Here is a 24,846-nt window from a genome sequence, read left to right as displayed (position 1 = left end):
ATGTTCCCAGAGGAGAATGAGGAAATTTGTTCCTCTGTGCTTTGGTTTGAGTGACCGTGAGGAATGGATTGAGGCAGCTGTGCAGCGTGGCGGGCACAGAGGCGCTCAGCCCATGGCACTGCATCCTGCAGGGCAGAGACTCTCAAAGGAAAAGAACTAATTGAAACTTCAACCTTTTTTGTGGTGTTTCTCATCATTGGAGTAAATCCGGAACTACTGTGGGTAGAGATGACAGACTGGGCAGCATGCCATGGGAAGTGTGGGGAATGGAAACATTTTGATGCAAGTTTTGTTGCATTTTTTGACCACAGAACATTCCTTGTTAAGGTGCCATTTTTAATCTGTCCCACAGAAGTTTGTTTGAAAATATCTATGTTGTGAGTAAAGGGAGTGCCTGGAATATCTGATCTCTTAAGCTGAGGGGAGAGATTGCCATGGTTTATAGTGGATAGTGTAAAAAAACCCAAAATTGTGGTGTGTCCCAGTGCAAGAAGTTTATGTGTATGTGATTGATATAGGGCCTGGGCCGGGGCTGGGAGCAGCAGCTGCTGCAGCCTGATTTATCTCCGAGCAAACATCCGAGCGGGCGTCTGCAGTCCTGCTGCTCCGAGTGGTTGTGACCTTTCAAATATCTGCTCTTTTAGGCAAGTGCTTTGGGGCAGGCAGGATGTCTTTCATTACCAGACAGAGTAAAATATTAAGTAAAGGCTGAGCTCATGTCAAACTGTGAAAAATTTTGTTTGCCTGCTCTGATATTTTATATGCCATGCAATAGAATGTCTGGGCACTGTGCATGTCCCAACTGCTGTTGTTTATCATTGGGGCTGTGATTTGTGGGAAACACTTCAAAAATGTACTGGACAACTGTTGGAGGGAGCTGACAAAGGCATCTTTGTGAGCAAAATACATGCCCTAAAAAAGTGTGGCAGGAGTAGGACTGAATTATACTTAGTAAACAAACAGAAGCGGCACCTCTGGGTTCTGCGAGCCTGCATTTCTCACAGCTCAGCTCTTTGTCTCCTTTCTCAGAAATCATTTTAGAACAAATATTGTTATGAAAGTACAGATAACCTATTTATGCTGTGAAGATCCCAGCTGGGGTTGGGATGCATAAACTAAAAAGAGCAAGCTCAGATAAGGGGAAGGGAATCTTCCTCTAGTGGAAGGTATCCCTGCCCATGGCAGAGGGTCGGAACAAGATGATCCCTTGCAACCCAGCCCATCCTGGGATCCTCTGCTAAAGGCAGTTCAGCAGTCACAAAGGGCAGAGTGCTGCACTGCAGGGCGCCTGGCAGGCTGGTACGGGGACACCAAACCAGGGACTGAGTGCCTGAACTCTGGCTAAAACCCTGCTCTGGCAACACTTCCTTTCTGTCCAGGTGGAAGCAGGGTTGGGTGAACATGTGTTGGGAACAGTCATGACAACATTAGCAAATAAAAGGGCAAATATGCCCAATAACTCACCCTGGTTGGTGTTCACTGTTAGCCTGGTTTGGATCAAAGGCTCCTGATGTGCTGTGCTCCAGGAGGTCCATCGCCTGTGAGACGGAAGCCTTGGGGTCGCGTTCTCTGAGTGGATCCATGTACTCCAACAGGTGCACGACTTCCTTTCACTGAGAGCCCTAAGCTGGATGCAATGCTGCAGGTTCTTCCTTCTGGACAGGTCAGTGTGTCCCTTTCAGGCCAGCTGATTGGTGCAGCTCACCTGCACTCTGGCATTCTTGGCAGGCAGGTGTGTGCCAGGTGCTGGGCCCCTTCCAGAGCCTGCTTTCTCCTCAGACCTGCACACGACTGACGCAGCTCAAGGGCTTTTCCTTCTGCACTGCACATGTCGGAGTTTGCTCTCCTACTTCAGGGGGTGCTCCCTGGAGTCTAAACAGGCGTTTCTAGAAAATAATTCACGTGGCCTTAGCTGGAGTTTTAAATGGTTCTAATGAATAGTGCTGTGAATTTCCTGGCTCTCCACTTGCCCTGCACGGAGTGCGGATGGCCATCTGGAAAGCCTCTGCTCCCTGCAGATAAGGACTTTGTTGACAGCTGCAGGTAGAGGATGATGAATTCCATTCCTTGAGTCTCTTAAACTTTTCTGTTAAGGACAAAAGCAGTTCTTCTCTGTTCAACCAGCAATCACCTGCCCCCCTTGTTAATTGTAGTGTCCATCAGCTTGCAGGCCGGTTCTGAAGCACTGGCTCTTGGAGAGGACGCAGTCAAACCTGGGCAGAGCAGGAGATGGTTTTCAAGGCAGGAGGTACCCAGGACCTGAATAAATTTTCCTTTTTTTCTTCCTTCCCTGTGGGTGGAGGACAAATAATTAATGGCAAGTAGTGTAAATTAGCTTGCAGAATTAAGAAACCTATCTATAATTTTTAGTCAAGTTTTCCGAGAGTCAAGAGTTGGCACTGCTGTGTTTTTACCTCATCCCTCAAAATTCCCAGAGCTCTCTGGGATTCTGAATTTTGTGTCAGGCGTTTTTCTCCCTGAAAACTGTATGTATGGGTATTTCTCTGTGAAGAAACCAGAATAAAACTTGGAGCAGCGGAGATGGAAATAGTATCACTTTTTAAATGGCAGTAAGAAACTCTTTGCTCCTGCCTGGAAAACCTGTATGTGAGTTTGGGTACACAGCAATCTCTAAAGCGGAGAATTTATCATGGAAATGCTGACACGGGTTTAACGCTGCAGGTGCCAGCCAGAGCTGCCCTGGTGCACATCTAGCCACAGAAAATTACAGATAAGAAACCAGAGAGTGTTGATTGCTTTTTGTGCTGTTCTGCTGCTTTTCTGTTTGAGAAAAGCTGTCAAGTAATGATGACTCTCAGAATGTGACTGTTTTGTACACATAAACAGAAGTTCTGCACGTGAACTGAGGTTTTTAGTTCAGCAACTATTCCAAAGCCAAATCTACCCTGTTTAGTTAGTTTGCAGATTAAATCTCCTTGTAAAATATATTACTGCATCTCTTCATCTAAAGTCCCATACTTTTATCCATCTTTTTCATCTACCAGGATGGCATTGGGAGCTTCCAAAAGTCAGCAGTTATGTACAGAAAAATAAATTAATTAAACCAGCATGATGACCAGCCAGGTTTTTGTCTCCAAAAGGAATGAAAAAATTAAAAGGGAGTGTGGGAAAAGAGCTGAAGGCAAAGAAATGAAACGAGTTATTCAAATAAAATAAAAATCGCACTGTGTGCCATGGTGTGAGTCCAGAGCTCTCAGTGCTTTGGTGGAAAGCTGCAGCTTCCCTTTCAGCCTGGGCTGGAAATAACAACTTCCAGGCTGTATTTTATGGATTCTAGAAAGTAATGTTTACAACTTTGTTGTAAGGTGGGAGTTTTATCTTGAGTGAGGGAGGGTTTCAGCTCTGAATGTCCGTGGCCTGACACGACTGTCAGCTGTGTCTCAAGTGCTGTCATTCACCCTGTGGAAGCAGGGCAAAGGAAGACCCAAACCCCTGGGAGCCGTAAACTGAGCTCTGTCTGACCATGCCTGTGTGGGAGAGCTGTGCAGGAGTGCTGCCAAGGGAAGGCGATGTGCATCTGGGAGGACAGGCTGTGCTCCCAAAAGGTTGCTTCTATTTGCGTGGCAGCCATCGGGGAAGGAAAACCTGCGGATCCATCTGTGTTTGCTGCTGCTCCTGGGGCTGCCCCTTTGCAAAGGCGTTGCTGCTTCTGTGCCACTGACGTGGTTATTACTGAGTATCTGCTCGCTCTGTTGAATTGCACTGGGGAGTGTGCTGAGGGTTTTCTCCTGATTTCGGGATGGGCAGTGCTGTGGGATTATTGTTCAGCAAGCGCCTCAAAGGGTGTTTTATTTTACAACTAATCTTCTGATCATTAATTTTAGAAAACAAATCTGATGCTGACTCTGTGATTGCTTCTGTCTCTTACCCTGTGTCTGTCCAGTAGCCAGTGTCTCTCCTCGTTTCTGCCCTTTTTGCTCACCAGTCACTCATGTGCAGTCACACCTACAGCATTAAAAAAGAACAGGTAAAATGGGAAATATTAGTAGTTGAAAACATAATTAATTATTAGCTTGGATGTTATCCAGGGCCTAAATATACTTTTGTGAGTCAGCTCTGTGCATAAAAAATTGCATAATGAAATAAATTATATTTCCGTTTTCCAAGGCGGTTGCCTTGGCTCTGTCATGGGGCTGGATACCGGCAATTTCTGAAAGGGTTTAGTTACACATGAAGTATGAAAAAGAGGCTTTCAGTAACCAGTTAATTTGTGGTGACGTTTTTGAGGTCTGTTAAGTGTTTTCCATTTACTGTGTAAAAATACCTGGTCTTAACTGAGCAAGTGAAATACAATTTTTTTGTTGTTTGCAAATGTGGGGAATGGCATGCTGGCTGAGTAGGGAAAACCTTCCGGGAGCCATTGCACTGTGGGAACTGGTCTTAAGAGATTTGTTTTGGTGTGATGTCACCATTGTTTAATATCTTTTTGGCCCTGCAGCAGCGCCCCAATGCAAATGTCTTAAAGGAAGGCAAACCTCACCTGCTTTATATTAGTGAGAGAACTGAAATCAATCTACTCTTTCTCTTGCCACCCCCCAGTAAGCCTTGCGGTGTTTTCTCCTTAGGGAGTTAACATTGCATTTTGCTGGGGTGTGGGGATTTTGCTGTTCCTTAACTAAGGTTCAGTTAAAAAGAGGAGGGAGAAGGGTTTCTGCAGGGGCTTTGTTTGCTTGGCTGTCTAAGCTTGTGAATGCTGTGAATTCAGTGTAGGTAACCAGGTGCCCAGCTTTCACCAGGCTGTAGGTAGGAATGTGAAATCCTTTCCTTTCCCATGGAATAGATGTATCTCTATCCCCCTGTAGGACCTGATCTCTCTGAAACGTCTCAGTCATGTTCCCTGGCACTGCTCAGGAAGGCTGGGAGGGGACGGCAGCCGGCGTGGTGGGATGGTTCCTCGTGGTGCCGGGTGCCAAGCCGGCTGTGCTGGGCAGTGCTTGTGGCTCCAGCAGCGAGTTCCAGAGGGCCTCATCGGGCAGGTGACATCACTTGGGTTCCTCGTGCCAGGTGCCGCCAAAACAGATGCGGGAAGGGGAGGGAGGAAGGAATGCGGAGCCACGGGTTGGCAGCGCCAGCTCCATTCTCCACGGGGCTGACGTGGGAGCTGGCACCGTGTGTTCCCTTCCCAGCACAGGCAGGCTCCTGCTGAGGGTTCCTGGGATCCTGGAGCTGGCCAGAACTCTTCCTTGCCTTTCGTTCTGCTCCTAAATTTAATGGGCATTGGCAGTTCTGACCAGACGTTTGCAGCTGATAGTGCTGGAGTTGTGGTTTTTCTGGTTTTTGCTCTAATCAAATCATTGTGCAGAATTCCAGAATAATAATTCTAAATAAATGTGTGTAGCAAACTTATCAAGCTTTTTCCTGTGTTCTCGATTTTTCACTCAGAGAGTTCATATTACCAGTTACCCACTGGATTTTCAACTGACTGCAAGTTAAATTCCCCACCATAAAAAAATCTGGCAGTAAATCTTAGTGACTGATCCCCATGAACTAGTCAATATAATCTTGGCTCTCCTTTCTGTTACAAACAAATGCGTTGTTTCTAACCTTGAAAATTGAGCAGGTGTGGAGGTTCTTGGTCTCAGCAAGGAAAAAGTGCTCGAACGTGTGTAGGTGTAAATGACGATGGATTTACAGAAGTTAGGAGTAGTTAAGTTAATGTCCTCAGCATGAAGTACCTCACTGTTCCCTCTGGTCAGTGCCCAGCCGTGTTTCCCCTCCGGATTCTGATTATTAGAATGCAGTCTCGTGTCACAGAAAAATGGCCTTTAGAACTCTTACAGCGGATCTTGCTTTTTTCCATAACATTAGGAAAAACAGCAAAGCAAAAATATGATGTCAGGTATTGCCAGGCCTAATGCCTTCTTGAGTGTAAGTGCTGCTGGGATCAGGCAGTTGAAAGAACGTACTTAGTACCTTTGGAAAATTCAGGCTGAATAAATGTCAGCGTGCCTTCCCTGATTCCATTCCAGCAATCTCATTTCCCTGCCTGCAGAGCCTCGCACGACTTTGATTTCCCTGCCACCGCTTCTCTGTTGTTTAACCTCGGCCCACATACCCAAAGCCCTGCATCACGATCCGGAAAAGGCTGGTGATGCTCCTGATGTAACAGAGCTGGATACTTGGCAGAGGTGCTGCCCGGGGCTGCGGCTCCCCGTCATCCCTGGCAGTTTATGGGGCACTCGCACTGTTGGGGAGAGCAGGGTTTTCACAGCACTGCTGCACTCTCAGCATGTCATTTTTAACCAAAGGCCTGATCCTGCATTATTACTGAGGGGAACTTAAACTGCACTTGGCTGGACTGTTGCTAATGGAGATGTGCACCCTCAGCTTCCCCAGAGAGAGGGCACACAGGGAGCTGTAACTCTGTGAGCTGGACACAACAACCACCACACTGCCACGGGAACCACAGCTGGTATAAATGTGTGTGTGTGTGCCCACAAGGGTTTTTTGGGGGCTTCATTCGGTTCCAAACTGTCCCTGCTCCCCTGAGCTTGGGTTGTCATGCTCAGGTTACAGTGGGGATTACTGCGGGTGTGAGGCTGCTCTGAACCCTTGGGAGTGGCTGATGCCCCAGTGCATGGGGTGGGTAAGGAGAGGGGGGGAATGGCAGGAATGAGTGTCTCTGCTGAATGGAAAACTGGGGACTTTGACTTCCCTATGAGTCATTTCTATTATTTTAGTGCTGCTTTGCAATGAGCAGTGTGCATATGAAGGAACAGTGCTCAGTAATGAAGGATGTTACGTCAGTGTGATGGATGACTAAAACATCATTGTTCGCAGAGCAGATCTTTGCTGCAGAGTTCTTGAGTTGAGAATTATTTTACTTTATATGAAGAATGCCAATAAATTTGACCAGAATCATGGGAGAGATGCAGGGAGAGGAATCATTTGTTACAAAAATTTTAAGGTGCATGGTTTTCCTCACTCAGCATGTCTCTGCAGAATTTACTGTACACATGATGCCTCTGGAAGTGGTGCACCCCTAATCCCTCTGTTTTTCAAGCTATTTATTAAAACAGCAGTTCCATTTTGGACCCATTTTGAGAGACATTCTATGGATTTCTGTTTTGTCTCTCTTCAATTCCCACAGAAGTCACAGTCTAAGCAGTTTTCTTTTCTCAGCTGCCTTCTTCAAGTTGCAGGAAGAGGTGCAAGTGTTTTAAAAGGTGATGACCATTTTTAACCTTCCTGGTAAAGCCAGGTATCCTGCTGCTCATCTTCCAGCACACTTGCAAGAGCTGCATACATTCTGTATCTCGAGTCCTTCAGATCTCGGTTGCTGCAGTTCTCCAGGAGATATTAGAAGCACTGGAATAGCTTTAGGGGGAATAAAAGTCCCCCTAGCACAGGAGAGCATTTCTACTCTTCCAGTACTAGGCTTTTCCGAGGGTTGTATTTCTGAACTGCTTTCTGCCAAGAAAGCAGTTACACAGAAAAATTGGTCGTGACAGATATATAGAGGAATCCAAAAGTCTGAATGCATCCAAAAATCTGAACTGCTGTTGATGAGAAAAAAGAAACAGAGAAAGTAGGACATTTCTTTGAGCAGAAGGAAAGGTAGGATAAATGGATAAGTAGATTAGTGCAGAGGAGAGGAGACAGAAGAAATGGTGGTGGAGACAGTAAAGAGGTCTGTTGTTTGAATGGGTCCTGGTGTCTGCAGCAAGACAACATTAATGAACAATTTGCCAGCTAATTACACCCTTTGTTCTGCTCAGCGCTGTACAGCACAGCAGGGCTCCCCCAGCCTCCCTGGCCTGCTTGCCAGGATGGGCAGGAGCAATCCCAGCTCCAGGTGCCCTCCCTCTGGGAATGCTTGTGCTGGGACCCCCGGGTGTCAGGGGCTCTGTGGGCTTCCAAGGAGTAAAATGCAGCTGTTTGTGCTTTGGAGAGCCACCAGCCCCCCTTCCTTGGAACAGTCTTCCTGCTGTAAACCTGCCTTCGTTTGTTTGCTGGCTTTACCAAGCTGCCCTCACATCTACAGTTTCTCAACTTGGAATGCTATTTTTTTTTTTTTTTGAAACTCTGTGCCTTTTGACTCCTCAGCTATCAAAGGTATGCAGGTGTTTGTGTTACGCACCGTGTGCCACAGCTCTGCACGTACCTGATGTACTTTGCTGCTGCTTCATAAAACACATTTCTTTGCTCTTTTGAAGAGCGACATTTCCTAAACTTGGTATGAGACTTACTTTCTGCCATTATTTTCTGCCTCTGTAACTCGGGTAAGGAGGTGGCGTGAGGGCTCTGAGCGAAGAGTTTCAGGCAGAGCTCTGTGGAAAGCTGCTCCTGGCGCAGTGCCCTTCTCCTGCCCTGACACAATGCGTGTGGAGAGGGCAGGGGAGGCTTGGCTCCTGCTGGGCAGAGCTCTGTGCGTGAGCTGCCACCGGTTCCTGGATGGGTTTCAGAGATGAACTGCTCTGGCCACGTCAGCAGGGTCCCGAGGTCTGTGCTGCTGCCCTTGCTGCAGCTCTGGGGCTGCTGTGGGAGTTCTGTTTGGGTATCACAGGCTGCAATTACAGGCATTGCAGAGGGCAGGGTTTTCTGTTACTCCACAGAATAGTGTATTGTGCAGAATGTTTAGAATTTAGTGATGCTTACTGACTCTTGCACTGGGAGCTTGAGCCCTTCCATTGTGCCTCACTGTTCTTTCCTGGGGAGCTTCACTGTAACTTTATAAGAAGATTGTTTTATTTTTGTTCTGAGAGGGTTTTTTTGAATGGCTCCTTCATTCCTTACAGAAAATGGGACAGAAGTTGTCCTAATACATTTACTTTGTTATATGCTTTCTACCTGTTCTGTCACTTCTGTACATTGATTCTGTTCCTCTTTTCCACATCCTCTCACAGCTCAGGCCTGTTTTAAGTATCTTGGCCATCAATTCCTTCTTTCTGCCATTGCTGCTCCTTTACCTTGTCCACATTTGGTTTGTTCAGTGTCTAAGGAGGAATGGATTCCCATGGTTGCAGAGGCTGTTGGTAATGCAGCAGTGGCAATAACAGCAGGTATTCTCTCTGTCCATCACGGGCAGGGAGGAGCAGCCTCCTGTTTGCAGCCCTTGTGTGTGTCACACTTTCATTACAACGGGCAGCTCAGTAATGAACAGAAAAAGGTTTAACTGGTTGTTTTTGCCCTGACATTGTCCCCAGTTTGCTTGGCTGTTGCTGTGTTTCAGGACTGCGTCAGATCTTGGCAGAGGAGCCCAGTGTATTTTGCTATGTTTAAATAAGCAGTGGCAGTGCAAGAGAAATAATTGCGAATTTAAATAATTGATGCTTGTCTTGGAATTTGCTTAATCCATTTAAGAACCGATCCAGTTGTGATTGTCCATGTGTGCCAGGAAGGAGACATTTCTCCCTCAGCTGTGATGATTCTGGAGCACCACTGCCTCATCTGGGAAATTGCAGCTCAGGACATAATGGACAAATCTCGGTTGTGGTTTGGCTCCCAGGCCCAGGGGCCGCCTGCATGTCCCTGCTTCCCTGGTGTCCCAGGCTGCCGGGCGAGGGGTGTGTAACCCTGGGAGCCTCGTGCAGCGCCTTGTCCTCCCTCCCCCGTGCCCAGTGCGTGGCACTGACACCCCAGCGGGAACTAATTGGGTCGTAAAATGAAAGTTGAGAGGGAGGGCACCAGGGAAACTCATCTGGCACTGCTGCATTGAGCTGCCTGGAGGAAAAGTCAGGGTTTGTTTACTCTGGTGGGAAGGAATAACAGGAGATCATGTTTTAGGAAATAACCCACCTGTGTACTTTGTTCTACCTGCACTTAGAGATTTGGAATAGGAAAACCGCTGCCTCACGCACATCAGTTAGGGGGTTTTTCTGTGGTTACAGTGCAGTATTTTTGATTGAGATAATATCAGTGAAAATATCATAGCCAGCTTGCAGAGATCCACTGTATAGACAGTTGCCAATATTAGCAAATGAATAATGGAATTTTAGTTATGCATGGGAAGTGCTGCTGAAAATATTTTGCTGAAGAGAGAAGCGGTGATAGTGGTGAGTGGCAGAATTTCTGAAAGTTCGTATAAGTGAAGAGAATTTTATTGCAGTTCAGCTAGAAAGAAAGAAAAATTGCTGAAACCTGCTGGCTAAGAATTTTAGTAATCATATCATCAAATGATAGAGGAATATCATGAAAGTATCATTGTAGCTTTCCTCATGAGAATGAGATCAGGGAGTTGATAAGGCTGAGGTGTAGAGAGACATCTGTGATAGTTAATTACTACTTTTAGGTTTTAGTCAAGAGCAGTTAAATGTGCTTTGTTTCAATTAATGAAATTGTGTTTTGCTGCTAGTTTTTGGGGTTTTTTAATAACTAACAATACTTTCACGATTACAAATCTTCTTTGTTTTTGGGGGGTCCTTTTCATTTTTCAAGCCTTTGGTAAAAGTACAGTTCAGAAGAGTTTTCTCTTCAGGTGAGACATGTGGTTTCCTGTAGCTCTCTGGTAAGGCAGCAGCGCTTTCTGCTCTTGTATTTTTCCTGTTGATGTGTGCAGCTCTATTGTATCTGTGCTGGGAAACGTGGTGTGCTGTCTGAGCCAGACAGTCTGGACCACTCCTGGAGCAGTTTCCCAGGACTTGGCATCGATGGCACATCGCATCTCAAGTGCAGGGTTTAAGTACTACATCAGGAAAATTGGCTTAATTTGGGCTTAATTTTTCACTTCTGTTCTACCAGGGTGGCTGTTGAGTGCTCAGTGGAGGTGGGAATGTCCTCTTGAGAGGCTGGGATTTGGCTTTGCCAGGCAGGTTTATCCCATCCTGCAGGGTGCCTTTGGCTGTCAGGGCCAGCAGGGTAAAGCCAGCTGCTGTGTCCCCAAGGGCTGGGTTCCCTGTCCCCTCTCTCCCACCAGACCACTGCTGGCACACGTACCACATGGTGTTCCTGTGAGCATCCTTCACAACCACTCTCACCAGGGCTGCAGTGATTTGAAAAGCTTGGAAATAACATGGCTGTAATACATTTAGAATTAGTAGATAAGATGAACCTCAGCAGGCTGTTCCCACCTGGATAATAATTTAGGCATGTAGGTGGGTGCTGAAGGGTGGTTGTGGTCTGAGAAAGGTGTGAACTCCTGTTTCCTTTAAGGCTTTAAAAAAAGAGTTAAATTTACTGTAGGGATCATGTGTGTCTGCTCTGAAATGAAGCAATATCTGGGTTGGAATGCAGCATCTCTTCAAACAGTGCCCAGAAATAGGACGCAACAATGTTCAGGTCAGGAAGCTGGGAACTTCTGATCATCTCAAAATCCAAGGGAACTCTAGATGGTCAGAGTGTTACTGGAGTGCTGTTACCCGGCCTGGTGCCTGGCCAGGGACCCAAAGCACCTTTGAGAGCTGCAGCTTTATCCCAGGCTTTCCCTCCTGGCTTGCAGCTTGGATAGACACCAGATTGCGGGCTAATTTTTTACATGCATTTGGCTGGGGAGCGTCACCTTGTTACCTCGGTGTCCTATGATGAACAGTTAGTTGTCTCACATTCTGAGGTGTTCGGCACAAATGAGAATTTCCAAGTAGTTGTGTTGGTTTTTAAAGCTTTATCAGTCACTGATTAATCGTTACACCTAATGAAGTGTTTCCCTGTGTTTTCCCATTGTCTTTCACTGGACAGCTGAGCTCTTGGCTGTTGTTGGGATTCAGTGGGGAGCAGGTGCCATTGCAGTGTCTGTGCAGGTGTGAGGGGTCCCTCACACACTCAGTGCACAGGACACCCACCGTGCCCGGTGTGTGTGAGCCTGGTGCTGCTTTCCCTCAGGATCAGTGCGGGAATGAGCGAGGTGCTTGGGCAGATTCGGGTTTCCTGAACCAACGGGGGTGTTTATGCCTCTGCCAAAACGCTGAAGTGATTACCTTTCATTTCAGGTGAGCTCCTTGGAAAATGGGCCAGCGTCTGACTTTCTCCTCTTCCACGATAAATATGCTAAACCAACCCCACGTGTGGAACTGGGGATGCTGAAACTTTGTAAAATTTCTCTGGAGTGTCAAAGGCTAATTAGCAAATTTTGGGCTAGCTCCTGTTATACTTGTGCTTTGCAGTTGGACCCTAACAAAGCAGCTGAGCCCTGCCCCACCCCTGGCTGCGTGTGCTTGTCCTGCTGCCCACACAGAGTTCCAGGTGGGGCAGGAGCAATACTGAGGGAGCCGTGGCATTGGAGGGGTCACTCCAGGTTGGGAAAGTCCCACCCTGTGCCTTTGTTGTGGATTACTCCCTGTCCAGGCGCTCAGACTGGAGCAGGAGTTAGCAGTGGGATACCGTGATGTGCAGCTGAGCAGGGTGCTGCCCTGGGTGGCTCTGTGGATGTTAGTGACAGAGTTTCCCCAAACAGACATTGTTATTGTTGCCTTTTTCCCAGCCTGGAAATGAAACTCCGGATATTTTTAGTAAGGAGGTAAAATAAAAGGGAATCTTTCTTTGAAGGCCTTCAGGAACAGTTATGGAAAGATGTCCACAAAAGCCCACCTCCTTCCCCAAGGAGTACGTTTTTATCGGTGTTAGGAAATCAGCATAGTTGATAAAAAACACCAATTAGGAGGACAAGTGGTGATGCAATTCCCCCCCAGGCCGAGCCCCCCATTAGCACCAGGTGTATTTTGTCCATGAAATGTATCTGGAGGAGTTGTTCTCAACCTTGGTTCCCGGGAAGAGCCAAGATAGTAGAGGGCTGCGTACCTCCCAGGGCTTGGAGCTCTGGAATTTGTTTTGTCTTTCTGCCTAGGGAAAGGCCATGGGAAAAGTACTGGGAAAACTAGCTACTAATATAATGGTTCATCCTTTAAGGCTGCTTCTAATCTACCTGGACATTTTCTCTATCCATGAGTTGTGTTTTGCTTGAGCTAAAAGCTGCAAGAAGAGATGTAGCAATAGGTGTATATTTTTTTCAGAGTGGTTGTATTGGGGTGACTGTACTGAAGCAGGAGGTGGAGAGTACTTGGCATTTGACAGTATTAAGGGGAAAACATGTCAGTTCCCTAAAAACAGGGCATGCCACCAGGTTTTTCTAGTATTTGCTAGGAAGAAGATTAATAGTCAAAATTCTGTAATGAAAAATCTACTCACTGTTTTGACTTTAAATTGTAAAAACCGCGATCTCCTTGGTGCTTTTTGTGTTGTTCCATAGCATCCAGCACAGCAGGAGGTGTCCATTCTGTGGGGTTCACAAAACCATTCTGTCGTCCTATCCTTCATCTGTAGAAGAAACAGAATTGTTATGATGTTATCATATAAAATATGAATTTTAATATTAAACTTAATGCTCTGCTATGAGAAATATGTAAACTTGGCTGTGCAGCAGCAGCCTGCACTTCCTGGAATTCCATGCATAGCATGGTTATAAATAGGCAGCAGGTTATTTGGGAATCACTGGGGCTGATATCTGGTGTCACAAACAGTATCTGGGAGAAAACGCATTCCCTGGTCAATGGTTGGGTTTGGTCTTGAAAATTCCTGTCTGAGGGAATCCCAAGTGTCCCTGGAGCACAGGGCCCAGGTCCCACAGCAGACACCCATCTGCCACTGGTGTCCTTTGGTGTCCTGCTGCCAACGTTTCCATGCCTTGCCTTTGTGGGTAACAGCCCCAGGCTGGACCCCAGTGCTGGAACTCGCCCAGTTGGGGTGAGCTGCTCCCACCATGGGTAAGTGTGGGACTGTCAGCCCAGGAAGGGAGGCGTGGATCTGTCCCCCATCAACAGGAAACCACCTGGGGGGCTCTGGGCTGGCTTTGGTGGTTCACCCCCAGGCACAATTGTGTCCGCACCACCACGTGAACCTGTTTGGAGTGTCACGGGAAATACTGTGCTGAGATAAATGAATTGGAACAACAAATAACGGGCAACAGTAACGGGGTAGAAACCAGCGATTCCTAAAATGATGGTACTCATCCGTCTATCTTTCTTTTTGCCTCGTTGTGACTAGATTGATATTTATTGTTTTTTGCCCCTCTGATGTAAGTTTACTTTCTGTGTGACAGACCAGAGACGACTTCCTGGGCCAGGTGGATGTGCCACTCAGTCACCTCCCGGTAAGCACCAGAGCTCTGCAAACCCCTGGGGCTGTTACAGCTGATTGCACACACCACTGACATTCTCCTAAAGCCAGCGGAGCCTAAAGGAAACTGTTATGGACAACCAGGCCTCACCTGCACAGGGACAGGGAGATGCACCAGCTGTGCATGGAAGGGATACGCTCTCTGTGCAAAAAAAGCTTCATGAGAGCAGATTTGCTTCAGCAAATGCATGGAAAACCAAAAGGCTGCCAGAACTATGTCATCTGTTCATTATTTTAGCTGAAATTGAATTCTTTGCCAGCAGGAAGAGTTCAATAGCAATCAATTGAAAGTAATTGACACTGGGTTTGAATCATTTCATTGTCAACAGACGTGTGAGGTGTTTGATTTGAGGGTGGTAATGCTTGTTTCTGTTTCCTAATTAATGGAGGAATTCAGTATGAAGCTGGTTCTGTAATTCTGTAAAGTTCCAGCTGTCTGGTTTTCCCCCAGCAGCCAGGATTCTGCATGGGCTGCAAAATTAGATGCTAAATTAAGTGCATTTTCTATTTGTAGATTGATAAATAGGAATAAATATATATGTGTATGTATACACAGTGATTGCTTTAGCCTTGGAACAAACATTTCTGATATCATATACTGTGTTGGATGACTAACACTGGCTAATTGTAGTTAATATTTTTTAAATGTTGTGCATGTTAATCTTAACATCTGTGACCTTGCAGGGCTTTTTTATGTGAACGGGTGAAGTTATTGCAGCTTTTACATCAACATCAGGTGTCAGTTGAGCCTAACTGGCTTTTTGTGTCTGATTTTGACTTCTTGCCATTGATGGATGTTTTTGTAGGAGAGAAATGGCTTTGTACTGACTTGCTCAGTGATGCTTGTTCAGTTGTATCTGTATGACTGATCTGGAGTCTGCATCTGGTCTGTTGGGTTATTGACTGTAGCAGTGGAAAGCCACCAGGGAAGGATCAGGAACACTTTGTGGTGACAAAGGTATTGTTCCCTTCTCATGGGAGCTCTTGTCATCCCAGCTGTGCTCTGCAGGATTGCTTGCTCTGGGCCTGTGTGGCTATCTCCGTTTATGTATCCCTTATGCACAGACAAGATCTGAACCGCCCTGGTGGAACAGTGGCCAGAGTCCTTTTCCCCTCAGACATTTTCCATGGCACAGCTGCTGTGTCTCAGAGCAGTCCTTCCCTCAGAGGCTGTGACCCCAGGACCTCCCTGGGCACTCCCTGTTCCAGGGAGAGTTACCTGGTGGGAAGGTGTGTGAGCACACTGGCTCAGGGGAGCACACTGGGCATCTACAGTCATCCTTCCACTGCCTTGGTAGATAAATACATGGGGTGGATTTATTAACAAATTAACCAGCTTTCTCATCCTGCTGATTTGTAAGTCCTTGTTTCTCCAATCCCAGCTAATTACTATTGACAGAATTTGGGTAAAACATACAGCTCCTCACTGGGAGCATGTCCCTTCCAGCTGAGCACTAAACAGCAGTGCTGAATCGTGCGTGCCTTGATGTCCTGCTGAGCTTGTTAAAATCCGCATCTGAGCGAAACAGGCAGCGTGTCTCCCGGAGAAAGTGGGCACTGGTGGGGGCACAGGTCAGGCACTGAGAGGAGAGGCTGAGTGGGATTCGGCTGCCAAGCATAATGCAGTTCATGCTTCAAGTTCAGATTAAAGCTCCCCAGACAATCAGCAAGGGAAGTGTGTGTATGGATTCATCATCCTTTTCCCTTGGCATCTGAAATTCCTGGTTCTGTACCTACAGCAGCTGTGTGTTCACACATGTGAAGGATGTGACTTGCTTGGTAAGAAAGCTGAAATTCCCAAGGCATAGAAAGTTTCCAAAATTCCAGGCTTTAGGTAACTTAGGATTCAATGGAAATCAGAGATTTAATCTGTCAGCCTGTTGTGTGAATGTCCTTTATGTGGCTGGACTTGTGGGCAAGCCCTTTAATTTGCCATTTTCTCCACTGCTTACAGACTGAAGACCCAACCATGGAGAGGCCATACACATTTAAGGATTTCCTCCTCAGACCAAGAAGGTGAGTGGAAGGACCTTTAAAATACTTCTTATTTCATGGCTTTTTTATTTGCAGTCATTTAAGAGTTGTTAAACGCAATGTGCCTCCTTGTCTTGTAGCCACAAATCTCGTGTGAAGGGTTTCTTGAGACTGAAGATGGCGTATATGCCCAAAAATGGTGGCCAAGAGGAAGAAAACAGTGATCAGAGGGATGACTCTGAGGTAAGGCTGAATCCTCGTGGAAGGATTCAAGAAAAACTGTAGGGTCAGCTGCATGTGAAGGATAAAGCCCTGGAAACAGAGTTGGCAGGTGGTTCTCTTCGGCACCGAGCCACCAGGAGAGCACCTTTGGAAATCCCCCTTTAATAGACTGATGGGCATTTAGCTCTTTTCTCGTTGAAATGAGGAACACACAGTAACCGCAGAGGTCTTTTCCCTTCATTCCTTAGCACGGCTGGGATGTGGTGGATTCCAGCGATGCCGCATCTCAACGTCAGGAGGAGCTGCCGCCTCCTCCGCTGCCTCCTGGCTGGGAAGAGAAGGTGGACAACCTGGGGAGGACTTACTACGTGAATCACAACAACAGGACCACCCAGTGGCACCGACCCAGCCTCATGTAAGCAGCCGTGGGCTGGGTGGGATGGAGAACCAGGCTGAGGCTCGTCAGAAAGGAAAAGGAGCTTTGTTTGTGCCTGAAAGAGACTTCTCGCCCCCAGCAGATCACAGAGTGTTCTGGGAAGGCAGTGCAGTAACAACGCATCTTAGAATACTAGGGGGACAGATTAGGAAATTTTCAGTAAGTAATTTAACAGGAATAAAGTACTTTGTTTATAGAGACTCTTGAAGAGGTAAGGAAAAAAGTCAACTCTGTTAAGTTGTAATGAAGTTGAGCAGATTAGCTTTGAGGAGATCCTGGTTGTTATTCTGTGAATAGGCCTCATTCTCTGGATGTGCTATCAGAGAGGCCTGCAAGCTGTGGTGGTATCTTGTGAAGATTAGATTTAGCAAACTGTGGCAAGCTTACATTTTACAGAGTGTGAATAACTGACAGTGTTAGGAGTTATACTGAGATGATGTGTTTAACCCAGCACTGCCAAGGCCAGCACTAAACCATGTCCAAGGAAGTGCTCTGGATCCCCCAGCAGTGGACACATTCAAGGCTGGGCTCTGCAGAGTGCTGGGTTGTCTTGTCTAGGCCGTGCTTTCCCTGCCAGGAGAGGTTGAACCAGATGACCCCGGAGGTCCTTCCCAACCTGCTGTTCTGTGATATTTGTGAAGTGCTTCCAGTTTTCTTTTCTTTCAACTGAAGGATTAAACAGTCTCCTAATTATGAGGCTTGATACAGGCACGAATAATGATTTTTATAATCAAAAGCCTTACCGAGGTTTTGAAGGCAATGGACAAAATGGGGGCTTGGTTTAACTTGGGTTATTTTGCTGTTCTTTTCTCTTTCCCATGCTGGGCTCCCCCCTGCAGCGATGTGGGATCCGAGTCAGATAACAATATCAGACAGATAAACCAAGAGGCAGCTCACAGGCGGTTCCGCTCGCGGCGCCACATCAGTGAGGATCTGGAGCCAGAGCCTATGGAGAGTGGAGACATTCCTGAGGTATGCCCAAGCCTTGGCCTGAAGGAGCTGACTGCACTTTGGGCTGCCGTGTTTGTCACGTGTGAGCTCATTACACAGAGCACAGAGTCGTGGTTTTACGTGGCACTTGTGAGATTACCTTGGGAAGACGGCAGCAGCACCACGACAATGCAAGCAGAGCCACACTGCCAGGGTCCTGAGCTGCTGCAGCTGCCTGCTGGCCTATGGACAGCACTGAGAGAAACAGTTATCATTCCAAATTGCTTGATAAATGATAGAAAGAAGGGAAGTGGACTGGCTGGAGCTGCCCTGTGCTTCAGTTTTCTGTAGTGCCTTGATTTAGGGTGAAGAGAAGCTGCTGTTTGTGGGTTGGGCACAGTGAGGTGATCACACAGAAGGCAAAGGGAAAGAAGACTCGCTCTGTATAAAAGCTGAACTTAGTTTCTTCTCTTTCATTAGCCTTGGGAAACCATTTCAGAGGAGGCAAGTGCCAGTGGGGATTCCTTAAGCTTGTCACTGCCACCTCCTCCTGCATCTCCAGTGTCCCGGACCAGTCCTCAGGAGCTGTCTGAGGAGCTGAGCAGAAGACTCCAGGTCACTCCTGATTCCAATGGGGAACAACTCGGCTCTTTGATTGTATGTAATGTGTAATCTGTAAGCCTCTAGTGCACAAATATGCAATTCTTTGGCATAACCTGAATCGCTTCATGCATGGGGAGCCATTGCTGGGCTCAGGAAAACCCAAGCATGCAGTTAAAATTCCCTTCCAAAAAATGCATCGCCGCTTCACCATCAAGCAAACTGCCTCAGACAACAGAATTCCTTCTGTGTGAGTTTAACCTCCGACTCTGCTACTGTTAAACCTTTAGTGAAACAAAATACATGAGAGTAGAGGGTATCAAGCTAAGAATTTCCAAAAGAAAGGGGAAAACAAAGAAATGGTCTCCGTATTTGTGTTATTCTTTAGTCAGATACCATTAAAAAATCAGGATGATACACGTCCAAGTGAGACACTTGGGCTTGTGTCGAGAAGTGCAATTTTAGTAGCCCCCCACTGGTTTTACTGCAGCTGTGTCAGTGCTGTGTTTTCCTGAACACTGCTCAGCCCTGGAGTGCCCAGCTGGACTGGTGGGGAGGAATTACATTGTACTGTCAATCAGACATGATGCGTGTCTGCTTTTTTAGGGTGGTTTGTTTCTAGTTCACCATCATGAAGGATGTGTCTTGAGAAGAGACATAACTAATTCAGAAGTTAGCAGCAAAGAGGAAAATTCAAACTGATTTTTTTTTTGAGAAATACCATAATTTTTAAAGTAAATTAATTTTTAAGGCTTTGAGCTTTCATCCACAGTATTTGATTTTGGATATATTTCTTAATGCCTTATTTTTTTCAATAATTCATTTATTTGTTCATGTTGACATTTCTCCTTTAGGAAAATGGATGGGCCCTTTTTTTTTTTTTTGTAGTAGCTAGGAAGTAGAGAAATGGGATAGACTATCCTGTGGTAAAACAGAAGTAGGTAATTGTTTACAGGAGATTTGCTCCAAAGAGGTTAGTACCTGTAATTAGTGAATTTTCAGAATAAACATCGTGTTTTAAGTCACCCTAACTTGGGGACATCTTTCTTCTTTATTTTCCTTGCAGCAAAGAGAACCTTCTTCACGGCTGAGGTCCTGCAGTGTGACAGACGCAGTCGCTGAACAGTCCCAGTTATCCCTGGTAAGCCAGAGCTCCCTTCCAGCCCTTCCTTTTTGTGTGGACTTCTCTGATTCTGAGTAACACCTTGCCTTGGGTCAGCTCTAGTCAGGCACAGTTCAGTGACCAGGGCGGGCATCTGATGGTCCCAGACAGTAATGGAGACCAAATCCATGTGAGCTAAAAAAGGAGGACATTCCTGAGACAGGAAAATGTGCAGGTCACCCCCTCCTCAGTTGTTTATTGTGGAAGTTTAGGTCACTGCAGTCCCATGTGCAGAAACTCCTCCAAAGGCTGTTCCCAGCTGGGCGAGCAGAGGGCAGGAGAACCAGCACAACCTGGAACTGGAGCAGCCACAGGACTCTCACGGCAGATGTATTCCTGTGGCCCACAAGTTGATTTGACTTGCAACATGTAAATCTGTCTGAAATCCCAAAGGATTGGTGTTTGGCCTGGTTGTGGTGAAAAGGAAGCAACTTCTGCAGGTTTATTTAAGGAGTTTGTTCAGACAGGAAACGATACAAAGATGTTTTGTAAACAAAGCTTCTCTCTCCCATCAGAACCATGCACACTCTGCTCCAGCTGACAGAAAGTGGTGCCTCCCCTACAGCCCGCCTGCAAGGGCTGCAGAGGTGGCAGGTTTGTTCTCTCTGCCACCCCTCAGCAGTAGCTACAGAGAGGCCACTTAAATAGGAGTGTGCAAGGTGTGCTTTTGAATAAAACTGGTCGGATTGCAAAAGAATCTTTCAAAAGGTTATGCTTTTCTTCCAAGAGTTTTTTCTTCATTTTCTAGAAGTTATAAATGTGCTCCATGTGAATCTGCAAACAGAAAACCTGTGCATACCTAGAAGTTTGTTACCCAAGCTGCTGTCTCTGTGTTGCTTGTTCTCTCTGCTGCTCTGGGGCAAACATTTCCAGAAACCACAGAGGCTTTCTCCTGGCTGGATTTTTCCCGTGCTGTAGCAGTTTAGTGTAGCTGGAGCATGTCCCTGGCTCTGGGGGTGAGCAGTGGGGTGGCCCCAATGCAGTCGTGCCTCAGCTGTTGCTCCTTGTGCCTGACTGTGGGGGAACAGGGGCTGCTGTGCTGCTTTATTGCTGTTTAGCACTGCTGGAGCCAGGGGCTGGGGCTGGGGAGGCCTTTCTCCTGCTTCTTGAGGGACACGCATTTCCTGAGCACGTGTTCAGATCAGCAGCACTGACAGCGTTGCTCCAAAACATCATCTTACCTGATCTTAACCACACTTCATCCTTCCTGAGCTAATGATCATTTCTCTTCTGGCAACTAAGTACGTGTTCTTCCTAACTCCAGCACTCCTCTGGGATTCTGGCTTGGTTACCAGAGACTGACAAATTTCAGTTTTGCAATTATCTAACCACTCTCTCTTGGTAAATGTGTCTGCTGCCTTGCTCCTAAAGATGTGACAGTAACCTGTGACCTTCTTCAGTAAACATGTGTAACATTAATTGTCATTTAACAGCAGAATGGTCCCTCTAGGAGAGCTCGTTCTTCAACTGTCACAGGGGGAGAGGAGCCAACGGTAATAAAACTCTTTATCTAGCACTACCTCTAAATAAATGGGGGGGACATTTAGGTCTTGTACAATGAGGAACTTTTTTGCTTCCACAAAGCAGGCATATGTTGGATGAAATACGCTATTGAATGAAAACTTAGAGATTTTTGTCTCATATTTTCTCAAAATTTCTCAAAACACTGCAACTGCACTCAAAATACTGGCATGGTTTAGGGACATGGATGTGCCACTGAATTGTGACAAAGCTGTGCACTAAGGAAATGCCATGGGCTCCTGAAAAATGAAAGCTACAACAGCTAATTCTTTAAAAAGGGATACTGGAAGCAGCAGTGATTAGAGACATCAAATCATCGTACATGTAGCTGTGTTCGCATCTTGTATCTGTCTTCCCTTACTCTCCATTAGAGTAATTAATTTTAGTTCTTAAAGTTGGTCTTAATTTGAGAGCCTTGGGGCCACAGTGATATAGCACAGAGCTCTTAATGGTCTTACTGAATGCCAGTTTCATTTTCCAGCAGTTCCTCAGCAGTCCAAGACTGTAGTTTGATCATACCATAAAATTCTTGATGTGCCTTGCTGAAAGTGGGATTAATCTATATTGAACTTTAACCAAATTCTATATATTCAACCTTTAACCTAATTAACTGCCACTCTGAAGTGAGCTATTTCATGGAAATAATTTGCAGTAACTATCATAAATGGCTTTTATGAATCTGTGCCCTCCTAGAGAATTTGTTTCAGAGAAAGAAATTTAATCTATACTCGGTATAAATTGCTATTTACATCTGGGAAATCTTACTTTGAGCGTTGATGCATCCTTCTGTAATACTGTCTATATTCACTGGTTTTTAATTTTAGAACCAGAGGAGCATACCTGCAAATAGCAAAGTCTAAATAAAATGCCTGACTCATTACTGTTAGTTAATTGTGCTAGATGAGCCTGCACTGCAGTGGTACTTCTTTGGCAGAGCATCTTGTCTTGGTTAGACTTTTTAGAGCAAAATATTAATATTTTCCTGCAAACAACTGAGTTCAAATGTTGGTGACTCATCATTAGTGCAGCTGTACCAAGATGTTTTGCCTCACCATGCTGCAGTCACTAATCCCCCCTTGTCTTTGTTCAGCATTTACACCCGCAGTCCCAGATCTGTGGAGGAATTGGGACTTAGACAGGATTTGTGGTCTCAATCCTTTGTCTTCAAAGGCTGCATTCTCTTGGGTCTTGGTGCACCTGAGGCTTGCAGACGAACAGCCTGTCAGCAGTAGAAGTCTCTGGTCACCTTGGTTTTGCCTTCAGAGTCCCTGCAGACCCCCTCCTGGGAGCAGGAGCCACGGACTCAGGCCCAGAGCAGTGTCCTTCTCCCCACAGGAGTGGTAACAGAGACACTGTGGAGTGTTTGCAGCCCTGACTGATGGATTGGCAGCCACTGGCACACCCTGGGCAAGGTGTTCTCATTGCCTGCCAGCTCTGTGAACCAACATAGGGAGAATAGCCCTTGGCTCTTGAGGGGAGAAAGAAATGAGTCGGAGAGTCTGTACTTGCATTCTTCATCTGTTTCCCTCTCTTTTCTGTTCCCTGTTAGAATATGTCAGCATCCTGACCCATCCAGTGGCTTTTCTCCTTTCTTGATTATCCCTGCAGTTCTCCAGTTCCTTGTGTCAGCTGTGCTCTGCTCTTGATCAGCACCTGCATTGCCTTTGGCACTTGCTCTGGGAAAGGTCTGACAGACGAAGCAGGAACAAGAATTAAGTTCATTCTCTTGCTCTGGAGCAAGGAATATAGAGGGTAGGAAGAGAATGTGTCCTCGATTCCAGCAGGAGCCTTCAGAGGCCTTCATGGCAAAACCCCGGAGCCTGTAGTGCATCAGCCTCTGAACGATGCAGCTCCTTCATCCCACTTGGTTCCAGTTCCTAGCTGATGTGTATGAACTCATGCTTGGGTATTTTGGGGACAGGAAGGACACAAGAGAACATCAGCTACACACAGGAACATAGTTCCTTGTGGGCAACAGGACGTGACTCTTTTGTTACCTGGATGCTTCTCTTAGAACTTGTGGAGCTGTTAACTAAAAGTTTTTGTCATGCAGAAGTTGAGGCTCCAGTTTGGGGTTATCTCATGTCATTGAGACACAGAGCCCTGAGTGCAGCATTTGTGACAGAGCAGAATGGTTAAAATTAACTTTCCAAGCCCACAGTTGTTTCTGGCAACTGATTCAAGACACCCTGGGGTTACGAAGAGAATAGGACCTGGGAGATCTTGACTGCATGGTTATTTAACTTTTACTTATCCATCCTGTAAAAGGAAGAAACCTCAGCCTTTTAAGGAAAACTCATTAAAATGTGGAGTTCCTTTTTGTCATTATGTGTAACAAAATAGAATGTTTGAGGGCATATAAACTTGTCTGTTTGTTGAACCTGTGTGAAACTGACCCAAAAGATCTCGTGGGAAAAAAATTATTTGACTCAAAGGCACATGACAAAGAACTTGAGTTAAATTAAATGAGAAACTAGATTTTTCCATATGGTTGTTGTGATTAAGAGGTGCGTAAGTTAACAAATTGCCTTTTTGTACAAAGAACAGACTTTGAAATGTTTTCTGGCTATTATAAAATAAGAATTCAGTGATTTCTTGCCTGAGCAGCCTTCTGTGGCTTACGTGCACACCACGCCTGGCTTACCTTCGGGCTGGGAGGAGCGCAAGGACGCCAAGGGCCGGACCTACTACGTGAACCACAACAACCGGACCACAACGTGGACACGGCCCATCATGCAGGTACCGGGCTGCATCCAGGGGGCACACACGCGGCTTGGCTGAGAGGCACTGCAGTTGAACCAGCTTCTAGAAATACAAAAATTAAAGAAAAAACACTAAGTCATCCTTGTCATGACAATACAGATGAATCATAAAAAGCAGCAGCAATTTGGGGTGGTTTTGGTTACTTCTTTTAGTTGTGTCAAGGCACAGGTTAAGGTGATTGCTGCATGGGAAGGAATTTCCAGAGGTGCAGAAGAACTCTTAAAAGGAAGCAAATGTGTTCTTTGGATTGAATTTGAAAGTTGGCTCAAGCCATTAATAGAACCATATGTTCTTGATCTGTCCAGTGGAATTACATTTAATACCTGGCCTGGAAGGAAATACGGTTAAGAAGAACAGTAGTGATGATAACAATGACATCAGTTTTAACAAGGGCATGGGCAGTGTTTGTGATGTTTGTGACCTGGCTTTGCTCTGGCACAGCTCGCCGAGGACGGGATGGTGGGGCCGGGCACGAGCAGCAGCAGCAACCACCTGAGCGAGCCGCAGATCCGGCGGCCCCGCAGCCTCAGCTCCCCCACGGTCACCCTGTCAGCACCGCTCGAGGTGAGCCCCTGCCGCCTGCTCCCTCAGTCCTTGTCCTTCAAACAGGGCCTGCATTTCTTTTAAGTCTCTTTCAAAGTAATCCCAAATGCTGTGGACTGATGGGCACTGTGACGTGGCTAAAGAATAGCTGAAGTGGCTCCTCGCACAGGCAAAGCCTGTGCGTGTTTGACTTCTGACAGTGTGATTCAAACTCTTGCCTCAGCTACTCATGACTGTGCTGAAGAGAGGCAGTTCTTCAGATTTCCTCTTCACACTTAAGAGTTTGAAGAGCTGTGGCTCACACAGCCTTGCACTGAAAGGCTTTCTTGTAAATGAGATACATTGCCCCCGAAGCGCAAAACACTGCTTTTGTCTTTCCCTTGGTAAATGAAATATGGACACATCCAGGGCAGGTGCAGGGGAAGGAAGGTACAGTCAGGTGTAAATTGCAGAGGAAGGCACAGAACACTGTGTCCTTCACAGCAAGACTGAGCATGTTAGAAGGCACAGATAGAGCTAATTAAGTCCTAGTAAATCAGTCCCAGCATTTAATTCTAGTATGAATTGCATCTGGAACAAGAAGCCGTTTGCTGTGAAGCCAGGTTGGATTGGTTGTGCAGCCCCAGAG

The 24,846-nt window shown here is 46.3% G+C and overlaps 1 protein-coding gene and 1 long non-coding RNA gene across 9 annotated transcripts in view; one reads left to right on the top strand and one right to left on the bottom strand.

Moving 5' to 3' along the window:
- Positions 1-13,205, bottom strand: part of LOC136288007 (uncharacterized) — a 29,339-nt gene extending 16,134 nt beyond the window's left edge. Inside the window, exons 1-3 of the long non-coding RNA XR_010720465.1 lie at positions 13,081-13,205; positions 3,890-3,966; positions 1,465-2,290 (exon numbers count right to left, since the gene is read on the bottom strand). This is a non-coding gene — a long non-coding RNA (uncharacterized lncRNA). The remainder of the gene's footprint in view (positions 1-1,464; positions 2,291-3,889; positions 3,967-13,080) is intronic.
- Positions 1-24,846, top strand: part of NEDD4L (NEDD4 like E3 ubiquitin protein ligase) — an 81,730-nt gene that overhangs the window by 42,029 nt on the left and 14,855 nt on the right. For 4 of the 8 annotated variants that reach the window (XM_066180653.1, XM_066180654.1, XM_066180647.1 and 1 more), the window contains 10 exons: positions 13,991-14,041; positions 16,022-16,083; positions 16,182-16,284; positions 16,512-16,678; positions 17,539-17,671; positions 18,110-18,286; positions 19,296-19,370; positions 20,825-20,884; positions 23,520-23,651; positions 24,117-24,239. In XM_066180653.1, the coding sequence (XP_066036750.1) occupies positions 13,991-14,041; positions 16,022-16,083; positions 16,182-16,284; positions 16,512-16,678; positions 17,539-17,671; positions 18,110-18,286; positions 19,296-19,370; positions 20,825-20,884; positions 23,520-23,651; positions 24,117-24,239 (1,083 nt within the window). The remainder of the gene's footprint in view (positions 1-13,990; positions 14,042-16,021; positions 16,084-16,181; positions 16,285-16,511; positions 16,679-17,538; positions 17,672-18,109; positions 18,287-19,295; positions 19,371-20,824; positions 20,885-23,519; positions 23,652-24,116; positions 24,240-24,846) is intronic. The other 4 variants (XM_066180655.1, XM_066180652.1, XM_066180651.1 and 1 more) reach the window with 2 other exon arrangements.

The sequence above is a fragment of the Chamaea fasciata genome, unplaced genomic scaffold (genome assembly GCF_029207755.1).
Source record: "Chamaea fasciata isolate MVZ Bird 193981 ecotype frontalis unplaced genomic scaffold, bChaFas1.0.hap1 SCAF_4, whole genome shotgun sequence".
Lineage (NCBI taxonomy): Eukaryota > Metazoa > Chordata > Aves > Passeriformes > Sylviidae > Chamaea > Chamaea fasciata.
Note: the sequence above shows the minus strand (reverse complement) of the source record. Positions and strands in the feature narration are given on the sequence as shown.